The 12,085-nt window shown below is 47.6% G+C and overlaps 1 protein-coding gene across 1 annotated transcript in view; it reads left to right on the top strand.

Annotated features, from left to right (window-relative positions):
- The window catches only part of PLA2G2F (phospholipase A2, group IIF), a 15,437-nt gene extending 8,819 nt beyond the window's left edge, over nucleotides 1-6,618 (top strand). The window contains exons 3-5 of the mRNA XM_006883677.1: nucleotides 2,411-2,555; nucleotides 3,439-3,545; nucleotides 6,407-6,618. Coding sequence (XP_006883739.1) covers nucleotides 2,411-2,555; nucleotides 3,439-3,545; nucleotides 6,407-6,618 — 464 coding nt within the window. The remainder of the gene's footprint in view (nucleotides 1-2,410; nucleotides 2,556-3,438; nucleotides 3,546-6,406) is intronic.
- The last annotated feature ends 5,467 nt before the right edge of the window (nucleotides 6,619-12,085 follow it).

The following is a 12,085-nucleotide window of genomic DNA, read 5'->3' as shown; positions in this document are numbered from 1 at the left end:
TGCCAAGATTTGGATTGCTAGCCCATTTTACAGATGAGGAAAACAGAGCCCCTGGGAGCTTTGACAGAACCCAGGGGTTGACTCAGACATACCTCTCCCTGATGGGACAGAGGCTCCTGTTTCTGAATTCCTTAGCTTTCATCCTCTCTCAGTACATTTCCTGGTTCTGGATCTGGGTGGGGAACAATGAAGGAGGGGACATCTAAGTGGGGCACAGTTGGAAGAACCTGCTGGGCTGAGAAGGTCCTGCTGGGCAGAGAGCATCCCAGCTGCGGGTCATTCAGCCTGGGTTCCCATCTGGATTCTATGTCAGGCGGTGTCACCCTTCTAGGCTCAATCTCCTCACCCACACGGTGCGGACAGAGCTACTCTCAGCATGGTGTGTGTGTGCGATGCTTCACCAGGTAAGCACCAGCCACAGAACCTGAGTGAGCCCAACCCTGAGTCAGAAGCAGGTGTGGAAGTGATAGAGCCGGTAGAGGCTAGGGGGAAGGGAAATGGAGAAAGAGGAGACTGGGGCTGCAGTGGGTGGGCGAGCCTGGCCTGTCAACAAAGTTGATTCTGCTATGCAGAAAATTTGTGCAACTGCTTCTGGTGAGGCCCAGACAAGAGAAAAAGAGTGTGCAAGAGTAAGTGTGCAAGTATATGTGTGCATGTGTGAACACACAGCATGTAGACGAATAGTGTGTGTGTGTGTGTGTGTGTGTGTTCATGCACATGTAAATGTACACAAACAATGGAGGAAAGTGTGTGTGTGCACATATGTAAGTGTCATGAGCATGTCTGGATGTAAGTATGACACCCACATACAGAGTAAACTTCGTTCAGCCCCCAGCTAGTAGTTGTTTCAGATGCTGGCGAGCTGACTATGGCTAATAGTGACCTTATGAACCACAGACTGGAACTTTGTGCTACCCTGTGCTGTTGCCAGGAACTCCTTCATCCTCAAGCCCACTGTGGTGATCTCTGTGTCAGACAATCTCCAGAGGGTTCTTCTGTTACTCAGTGACCTGTCACAGCATGATGCCTTTTTCAAAGGATTTGCTCCTCCTGATGGCATGTGTAAAGGATGTGAGAAGCGTCACCAAGTGTCACCATCCCTGCCTCGAAGGACACCAGGCCTGCACTTCCTCCAAGACAGACTTGTTTGTCCTTTCTGCATCCCTATTCAATCTATATGCTGAACAAATCATTCCAGAAAAATGTGGCATCAGGAATGAAAGAAGACTCGTCAGCAATATGCATTTTTCGAGTGACAAGATCTTGCTCACACAAAGTCAAGAATATTTCAAATGCTTACAAAGAATACAGCCTTCGATAAGGATTACTTCTCAACATGAAGAAAATAAACATTCTCACCACTGGACCAACTGGCAACATCGTGATGTTGTTGTTATGTGTAGTTGACTTAGAATCAACTCACAGCTGACCCTCCAGCAGGTTTTCAGTGGCTGTAAATCATACAGGAGATTGCCCATCTTTCTACTGAAGATCAGCTGGTGTATTTGAACTTCATGCTTTTGGACTGGAAGCTTACCTCCTTAGTACTAAATCTGGAGCAAGGACTGAAGTTGTCAATAATTTTATTTTACTTGGACTCACAATCACCACCCATGGTAACAGCAGTCAAGAAGTCAAAAGACGTGTTACACTGGGAACATCTGCTGTTAAGGATCTTTAAAATGATAAAGAGAAATGATGTCAGTTTCAAAACTAAGATATACCTGATCCAAATCATAGTATTTTGGGTTGTTCCCTACACATCTGAAAGTTGGACAAGGAATACAAAAGTCTGAGGAAGAATCAATGCTTTTTAACTATAGTGTGGTCAAAGAGCATTGAATAGACCATCCAGCTAGTATCAGCCCTTAATAATTGTCTCTGTGTTACTTCTGACGTGAGTCTGTCCCAGCGACCATGGTGGGGACACCGAGTCCTTCAGGGAGCAGAGGCATATGGACAGACAGAGAGGAAAAGACCCAGAGTCAAACCCTTATTTCTCACAACTGCGTGTGCACTGGCACAGACCCTCACAGTGTGTCTGCTCCCTAACCACCTCCCTGACATGTCCACACCACTGAACTGAATGTGTAGACTCTGCCCTCTGACTATCTGGTCTCCATTCTGTCCTCATCACTTTCTCACAATAGGAACCTGGGCAAATTCTTTAAGTGTTCTAAACCTCAGTCTCCACATCTGTAAAGTGGGGATAAAAACAGTGCCTCAAAGAGTGAGTGAGAGTGCTCAGTGGGTAATCAGCTTGGAAAGGATTTCAGACAGTGTAAGTAGCCTCCATGAATATTAACCATCATACTGGTTTTCTCAGGGCTATGAGGGCTTAGGTGGGAGCACAGCCAGCACCTCATCCTTGGCACTTGAACTTATGACAGTCCCCTTGGTTCTCTTGCAGTTCTCCCCATGACCCAGGGCGGCCTACTCAACCTCCAGGCCATGGTGGAAGCCCTGACAGGGAGGAATGCCATCCGAGACTTCGTGGGCTACGGCTGCTACTGTGGGCCCGGGGGCCGAGGCCTGCCCATGGATGAGGTGGACTGGTAGGTCCTGGAGCGAACAGGCTCCTGTTGGGGATGGTGGCAGGCTGCAGAAGGTTCCTCTTATCTCCACCCTCAGACACAGAAGAGGGACCTTTTCCAAAGGATGATGCTATGGGACAAATTTGTGATCAGGAACTAGGCTTTTCATCTGTGGCCTCTCCAGCTGCCTCGGACACACTTTTCTTCTGTCCCCAAGGTTTCAGGCTTGAAGGCATTTTAATCTCCACCCTCACTAAAGAAGGGACCTCTGACCTGCTCAAAGGCACACATGGGAACAATAATCCCATAGCTAGTGCAAGAACTGTGACTTCTGCTCCCATCAGACTGGAGGTGCTGGACAATCACTGTGCTTCCTCCTTCAGGCTAGGAGCTCCCAGAAGCTGTGTTTTTTCTCCTGCTCTTATCTCCCTAATAGCAACTAGCAAAAAGCCTGGTAGCACTGAGAGTCTAAGAAATGCACCTTGGCCAGTTGGCTTCATTCCCCACAAGGTGAGAAGGACAGACACATTTGCTTTCCTGCACCAAACTCCTGTATCAATTCAACCCTCCAGAGCTCTGTCCCTTCCTGACCATCATGTACAAACTAGCAGCCACTGAATCCATTCAGAAGTCCTCTCACACCCTGGCCACACAGCTGCATCACCTGGCCCTCCTGCATCCTGAGCTCCAAGGGAGAAAGCTGGGAGCCCTGGCAGGACAGGACCAAGAGGCAAGGTGGCACAGAGGAACTGGGGTGCTGGGCCCAGCTTTGCCACTGCTTGGCTGTATGATCTCAGGCTAGTAACTGGCTCTCTCTAGGCCTCAGTCTGAAAATTCTGAGGACTGGAACCCTTGATGATATCCTTGGAGGATAAGACTCCATCTCTCCTCTGCCCATCCATAGGTGCTGCCATGCCCATGATTGCTGCTACCAGAAGCTCTTTGACCTGGGATGTCACCCCTACGTGGACCGTTACGAATACACCATCGAGAACAATACAGTTTTCTGCAGTGAGTTCTTCTCCCCTCCGTCCCCTGGGGAGGCCCATGGACCCAGCTCCCTGAGGTGGCCAGTGGGCAGGGAGGCCAGATGAAACAATGAAACTGGAATTTCAGACAAACACAAATAACGCTTTCATGCAAGTGTATCTTAAGCATTGCTCAGGATCTGCTTACACTGAATGGGTTAAGTATGCATCTTAGCTGAATCCCTCAGGTGGCCTAGTGGTAAGGAGCTGTGCGGTCAACCAAAGGCAAGCAGATTGAATCCACCGGCTGCTCCTCAAAAGAAAGATGGGTTATCACTTCTGTCCTATTGGTGGTGGTCTTGGTGGTGGTGGTAGCTGGGTGCTGTCAAGTATGACTCACAGAAGTCCTCTGAAAAACAGACCTGAACCCTGCCCTATCCTGTGCCATCCCCACAATCTCTGACACACTCAAGCCCATTCCTGCAGCCACTGTGCCAATCCACCAAGTTAAGAGTCTTCCTCTCCTCTGTCATCCCTCTGCCTTTCCAAGCATGATGTCCTTCTCCAAGGAATAGCCTCTCCTAGCAACATGCCCAGAGTAGGTGAGACAAAGCCCCTGAAAACCTGTTGGAGGGTCAGCTATGAGTTAGCTTCAGTTTTTTTTTTTTAGTTAGCTTCAATTTGACAGCATATGTCAACAAGTACAAAGTAAAATACCACCAGTATAAAATGAAGTAGTTAGTGAAGTAGGACCTGTACAATATTCGGGAAAGAATGTTGTTATGCACTATTGAGTCAAAACTGACTCGTAACAAACCCTCCGGTGAGTTTTCTGAGGCTGTAAATAGTACAGGAGATCGTCCATCTTTCTTCTGCAGAGCAGCTGGTGAATTTGAACTTCCCACCTTTGGATTGCCAGTGTAATTCCTTAGCACTAGGTCACCAGAGCTCCCTAAATTTAACTAGGTATATTATATTTGTTTTGATCTTTTACAAATGGGGAACTTTAGTGTGTCTCTATAACGTGTTAAAGCCACAAGGCTGGGATAGACATCTAGTTCTTTATCTCCATGGTTCTTATGCTCTGGGAGGCTTAGGGAGTGACGCTGGATCCGCAGTTCTGGGTGAGGCTTAGGAGGCCACGTGTGTAGCCATAACCCTAGGTGATTCTGAGCCTTCTCCTCTGCAAGTTCAACTTTGTAAAACACTGGCCTGGAGTTGAAAGCTTTGAGCTTGCTCCCCATCTTCGCACTGTATAAGCCCTTCCTACCTGACCTCCCTCTTTCCTATGATGCACTGAAGACTTTGAGTCAGAGCAGGCTCACCTCTTCCAGTTCTGTCATTGGGATCACACCAGAAAACGTGACCAATCACAGGGCCCTGCATATGCAGGGATTCAAAGGATCAGAGCAGTTCTGGCACAACTGCTTCCATGGACATGGTCCATTAACAGATGGAAGAAAATAACATTTGAGTTAACAGGCCCAGGGGTCCCTGTCCTGCCTCCCTCAAATGCCCCTTCATGCCAGTCCCACCATGTGCCCAGCTCTCTGGGCAGCCACTGGGCTTTCTTTGCCTCCTGGTCTTAACCAGGCTCCTCACATTGTTCTTTAGTGAAGCTCACAACAGTGCCAGCTTCACAGCGAATATCAAATCTTCTGTTCTCTGGGAAAAGGTCCTACGAAGAACTGGGAACATTTGAAACCACTTGGGAGCCCAGGGCTCTGCGGTCCTTATATTCTGATGTTCACACTTAAGGGCTGGATTAGAGAGCGATGTCTCTTCGTTAAAGTAATTCAAGAAAAGACAACTTCCATGAAAAAGGGTGAACAAACTTGGAGCATGGTCTTCACAGTGGGTCCCAGTGACTGCTGGGGGCACCAGAGCATGCAGCCCTGTACGAGGTGCCCCCCCGCCCAGTTCTCTCTTTTGGCTCTTTGCTGTGTATGCTAAGCAAGTTTTTCTCCAGCTGTTTGTTATATCACTCTTCTGCAAAGATTATCACTAAAGAAAGAGAGAAAAAAAAATCTACCAGTAGAGGCTTGGAAGTTTGCAAACCATTGACTTAAAGTGTGCTCCCTGGACCAACATTGATGGCATTGCCAGGAAAATTGTTAGAAAAGCAAATTCTCAGACTCGCCCAGTCCTGCTGACTCAGGTGCCCAAGGGGTGGGGCCCACTGGGCTGTGTTTAAACAAGGCCTCCGGCAGATTCTATTGCACAGTGAGGGTTAAGAGCCACACTGTACCAGACAGTATCTGGAGGCTAAGAATAATAACAGCAATGGCAGCAGTGGATACCATGTATTAAGAACTTATCAAAGGAATCCTGATGGTGCAATGGTTAGGTTCAACTTCTAAATGAAAGACTGGTGATTCAAAGCCCCCAGCAGCTGTGTAGGCAACACTGTGGAGAAGTTCTAGCTGGGTTATCAGATCATTGTGAGTCAGAATCCACTTGGCAGCATGTAACAAGTGCAAATGCTAAAACACCGAGTTAAGTGCTTCCCAAGCATTCCCTGCCTCCAGCCCTACCACACTTTTAGGTGGGTGTTCTGGGCTCTGCGTCTGAGGTGGGGAGATGGAGAGACAGGAGTCACTGATGGGGTGGAGGTCCTGACTGCTGAGCGTCTGTTCCTGCTCTGCCCCTCACTGCAGGTCTTAGACAAACCTATTCCCCAGCTGTAACCATAATGACCTCTAGGCTAGGGCTTCTCAAACTCTAGTGATCACTGTAGTCACCCAGAGGGCTGGTTACAGTTGACACTGATGTGACTTTGGTCCACAGCCACCTTGGGAGAGACAAAAGGACTCCATGAGGTGATGTTCTCGCCCGTTTCCCCTCATCCCAGCTGGCTTGCCACCCCTTCACTCACAGCCTCTGCTCTCTCCCCACACCCCACAGGCGAGCTCAACAAGACGGAGTGTGACAAGCAGACGTGCGAGTGTGACAAGGACGTCACTCTGTGCTTAATGACACATAAGTACAATGAGAAGTACCGTGGCTACCTCAACATCCGCTGCCGGGGCACCATGCCAGACTGCAACATCTACGAGCCGCTGCCCAAGGAGGTTGCCTGTGGCTACACTGCCCCAACACCCCCTACGCGTTCCTAGCTCCCTCTTGGATCTGAGCAAGAAAAAGGGTGCTGGTTCTGTGACCAGGCAGATGGAGCAGGTGCTGGGGGGCAGGTGGGGAGCCCAAAGCCAACTTTGCTGCCTCTGCCCTGGATCTCCATTAGCCCAGTGCCTGGTCCAGATCAGAAGGCCTGGCCACTGACACTTCCAGCCCATCAGCCACCTGCATCCTGGTGCTGGTCACAAACCTGGTGGGAAACATGTGACCTCCACCTGAATGCGAAAGGAAAGGCCTCCCACTTGGGCACACCCAGATCTCCTCAGCCAGGTCCCCAGAATCCCCGCCTTCAGCACTGAGCATGAGGCTATGGTTCATAAGGCAACAAGTTTAGGAACAAGACTCCATGAAGCGCTAGACCTGAGCTGAGGCCCCGCTCATAGAGTAGGCAGCCCCACCCCACCTCCCAGGCTTCCTCTATGGGGTGCAGGTCAGGCACAGACACCACAGCCCTGTACTCCTGCCCCAGTTTCCCAGAATACCTCAGAGTAGAGATACTGGCTGAAGCCACATGCACGGGGACATGCCCTCAGGTGCTCTGGAACTCTGATGGGACATTGAAGAAACCCCCCATCATACACAATTGCCTCCTGCTGACACATTCATGTAGGTGCTCCGCCCTGCCCTCCAGTTCTGCCCAGCTTGAAGGGTAATAACAACCATGGAGGGAGGTTAGCCCCCTTGCTGCCATACCTTGAGAAGTTGCCAGGCCAGGGCAAGAAGGCTGCCCTCTCTTTCTAGACTGCAGGTAGAGCAGAGCTCTCTATGAAGGGGAAACAGTCTGAATGGAGAGCAGGGGGTGGTCTGGAAGGCAGTGGGATGGAGCAGGCGGAGGTGTAAAACAGTGGGAGAGGGGAGACTAGATGACATGGACACTCAGCAGGAAAAAAAAGAGGAGCGGAGAAGGCTCTGGCGGTGTAGCCTTCGAGGTCTGCTCACCCTTAGGGCCTGTGAGATTGTAGGGGTGTGGGAGAGTGGAGGAGCACTCGGCCTGCATAGGACCAGCTGCCCTTGACCCACACCCAGCACTATCATTTCTCCAGGCACACCTAGCCTAGTGCTCTCTTACTATCCCTTGACCTCAGAGTCAGTGACCTCCAGGCAGCCAGGCGACCCTGCATCCCATCTGCCAACTCCTCCATGAGTCAGCCTCGAGGACCCTCTGCAGCAGAGAGAATGCCTATGGGGATGACATCAGGACCGGACAGATAGACTCACAAGGCTGGTCATGGAGTGGTGGACATGGTGGTCTGTGTATGACCTTTCCATCCCTGAGACTTCTTTCCTCCAGTTCTTGTTGCTGTTAGGTGCCATCGAGTCAGTCATGACTAATAGTGACCCTATGCACAATAGCTCTGAACGCTGCTCTATCCTGAGCCAGCCTCACTCTCTCTGACACATCTATTCTACATTACCCCATTTATTGTGTCAATCCATCTTATCCAGGGTCTCCCTCTCCTTCACTGTCCATCGACTCTTCCAAACATGATGTCCTTATTCAGGACTGGGCCTTTCTGGCACCATACCCAAAATATGTGAGAAAGAACTTAAAAATCCTTGCCTCTAAGGAACAACTTGGTTTCAACCTCTCTAGGACAGACCTGTTAGTTCTCTTGACAGTCTATGGTATGTTCAACACTCTTCTCCAGCACCACAACTCGAAGGCATCAATTCTTCTTCTGTCATTCTTATAGTCATTGTCTAGCTCTCTGTTGAATACCAAGTAATTGTAAAGACCATGGCCTGGATCACACTTTAGTCTCTAGACAGACAATTTTGCTCTTGAGCACTCTAGAGAAGTCCCTGACAGAATTTCCCAAAGCAACATGTCTTTTTATTTCTGACTGCTCGTGTCAAGAGAAATGATTGTGGAACCAAGCAAGCTGAAATTGTTAACAACCTCAATCTCTTCTCCATCTATTATGATGGTACTAATTGGCCCAGTGTTGAGAATCTTTGTTTTCTTGATGCTGAGCTTCAATCCATATTGTACAAATGCTTCAGGTCCTCCTCAATTTCAGCAAGCATGCTTTGGGTATGGTGCCAGAAAGGACCAGTCCTGAATTTCAGAAAGCAAGGTTGTGTCACCTACATAACACAGGTTGTTGATGAGTCTTCCTCCAGTCCTATTGCCACATTCCTCCTCATGAAGCCCAGCTTCCTGAATGATCTGTTCTGCATAGAGATTGAAAAGGTAAGGAGACAAGATGCATCCCTGATGTACTCCCTTTCTGATTTTAAACCATACCCTTAAGGAGCCCAGCCAACACACTTCCCTTCTCTTTTACTGTCCTTGATTGACCTCCACCTCTGACCTGGGCCCCACCGCCAGGAATAGAGTGGAGAAAGAATATCAGCAGGTGGTGACTACAGAGGCCACTTATCTATCCCTTGGTCAGTTTCCAGGGAGCCTTGGTTTCTGATTTCCTTACACATGGTTCTTCTCCTCAAGTGAAAAAAAAATTCCTCCTTAATGATGACTTTGTAGCAGGCCAGGCAGTGGGAGGAGCGAGCAAGTCCGTGGATATCAACTGCTTGGGCTGTGGTGTCAGTGACTCATGGTGTCATTCCCTTTCCAACCCCCCCCCCCCACCACCAAACCATACAGAATCTCTAGGAATGCTTTTTGTATTAATATTACTCATAAATCGTAGCTTCCGTAAATCACTGACTATAATGGCAATAGTAGTGACATAAATTACAAGCAAACTTGAAATTACACCTTTAAATTATAACAGCATGTGCTCTCAAAACCATGTGATCTGAAGTGTCCTTATAACTGGGTAATAATGACGGTTCTGAACAGAGCCCTTTAGAGGATTCAGAAAGCAGATTACCATAAAATTTTGGGCTAGTGGGTATATTGATTATGTAAGCTGAGCTTATGAAAAAGTATTTTATTGTTATAATCAACTGTGGTGATATTTTTTATAAAGAATAATAAAATTCTGCTGAAACACTACACAAAGCTTACCGTTTATCCAGTCATTTTGTTTTCACTTCCTCTACAGCATCACCCAGTAGAGTCTGCAGCCCGCGTGGCTCTCTTGCGATGATGCTGTGTTCAGGGTTCCCCTTCCAGCTCTGCTGCTGACGTGAAGCGGGGGTCTCAGTGATTCCATCTGTAAAATGGGACTGATTCCTCCTCTGAGAGGCCGTGGGCTTGTTGTGACAGCCATTCTAGACAGCACATGGGAAAGGTTTCTCAGATGAGTGGTGGGGACAGTGGGTGAGTGAGAGGCAGGGGATATATTTCCTGGGATCATGAGATTGGAGATTGGATACTTATGAAAAGTGAAAGTACTGTAGTGAAGTCAAAGTCCATGGCTTAACGACAGAGGGGCTAGAGGAAGGTCAGTTTGATCAGTAGAGTCCTGGCTCCACTTCTGCTTGGACCCTAACTCAGACTCCTTCTCCATATATACAGTGTCTAGAGCAGATGTTTCAAATGCTGCCCAAGTCATACACTTTCCTGACGCTCCCTGGGTGACCTCTGGGTGAACACAGGCTGAACAGAGGGGGCTGTGCTCCCAGCCCACATCAATCCTCAATCAGCAGCCTTACTTATTCTATGATGATATGATAGCTTTCCTGTGATAGTCTCTAAGAAGAAAAGCAACACTTCAGGTTTTAAAAAAAAGTTTTAAACCACCAGATAAGATTAAGCATTCACTAATTCCTTTACTTCATGACTCTGGACTGTAGTCTTTTGCATAGAAGGCGTGGCACTGGACTGAAAGGAGTCAACTCAGGCATAGCCTCTGCCAAAAAGATGTTTACAGCCTGGAAGGGTTGGCAGACAGTGATCATGGCATGACATGTGGTTACAAGGGCTGTTGTGGGGAGCCCTGAGAATGAAGACGAGCTCTGCCTATGGCAGTACGGGCAGGGACTGCAGAGATGGCAACTTCCAGGCTCAGCTTGAGGGTGAGTGAAACGAGTGGTACGTCTGGGAAGGTGTTTCTGGGGTCTCACTGGAAATGGAAATGAGGACCATGGTGGAGGGTTCAGTTTTGAGGACGGGGCTTCTTATTTTTACAATCTGGAGATCCCTTCCTCAAGACCCCTGATGATCCCTCTCATTTGAGCTTTAGTTGCCATCAAGTAAAGACCAATTCATGCTGTCCCTGTGTGCTCCATAGAGCTTTCAATTGCTGGCCTTGAGAAACAGATGTTCAGATCTTTCTTTAGACGCATCTGCAGGTGGACACGAGCCCCAAGCCTTTCAATTAGCAATGGAGTGCTTTAACCATTCAGATCACTCAGGGACTCTCGATCTTCTAAGACCTGGTATTTTGCTTCTCACTGGCCTGGGGAATACAATATTTGCTCAGATGTTAGTTCGACTCCTCCTTCTCTGGAGAAGCACTGTCTCCATCTTCTTTCATTCAGTTCTTTAGGAACATAGGACCCTCCAGCGAGCCCTTACCTGCTGTTTCCTAGAACTTGGGTGACACCTAGTGGCTACTATATGTCACCTCTCCTCTACTCCTGCACCCAAAGGCCAGGACTGTTGTGAACCCCCGCCCAACACTGGACAATGTTGGCATTGCTCAGAAAAGCACAAAGAAGTGCTAAGTATGACCGCCTCTCACTACCACCTTGTCACTGCCTCTCACAAAGAGAAGCAAATAGAGACCTGGAGAAACTTTGGTCTTGGTGAAACCTTTTTATATCTATATCTAGATATCTAGGTATCTATATATCTATATATCTGGATATCTGGATATCTAGATATCTATATCTATATCATCTATATCTATATCTATACCTATATCATCTATATCTATATTATCTATACCTATACCTATACCTATACCTATACCTATACCTATACCTAAACCTATACCTATACCTATCTATACCTACACCTACACCTACACCTACATCTCTATATCTATCTATATCTATATCTATCTCCTCACAACTAGATCAATAAATAAATTCATGGTAAAGTGACAAAAATATGGAAGTTGTCAAGGAATTCTATTTATTTCATTCCATCATAAATACCTGTGAAGCAGCCAAGAAGCCAAGCAACATATTGCTTTAAAGGAAAACCTACTGAAAAAAAGTCTTCAAAGTCTTCAAAAGCAAGGATGTCACTTTGAGGACTAAAATGGGGTTTCCAATCATCTCACTTATGTGAGAGTTCAATAATGAATAAGTAAGAGCAAAGACTTAACACCTTTCAGTTACATTGTTGAGGGGGGAGCAGAAAAAGGAAAATTCATGAATATGAATTTTCAAATATACAATGAATTGTCAGAAGAATGAACAAAGAAGGGCCAGTTCCTGGAGAAGGTCATCTTGCTTAGCAAAGCAGAGGGTCAGTGAAAAGAAAAAAAAAGAGAGAGATCCTCATAGAAGTGGATTGACACAGTAGCTATAGTAATGAGTTCAAACAGAGGTACACCTAGCAACGACACCAGTTGTCTTAATCCCGTA

The sequence above is a fragment of the Elephantulus edwardii genome, unplaced genomic scaffold (genome assembly GCF_000299155.1).
Source record: "Elephantulus edwardii isolate Elephantulus edwardi_28Jun2011 unplaced genomic scaffold, EleEdw1.0 scaffold00028, whole genome shotgun sequence".
NCBI lineage: Eukaryota > Metazoa > Chordata > Mammalia > Macroscelidea > Macroscelididae > Elephantulus > Elephantulus edwardii.
This window is presented reverse-complemented; position numbering and strand designations above follow the sequence as displayed.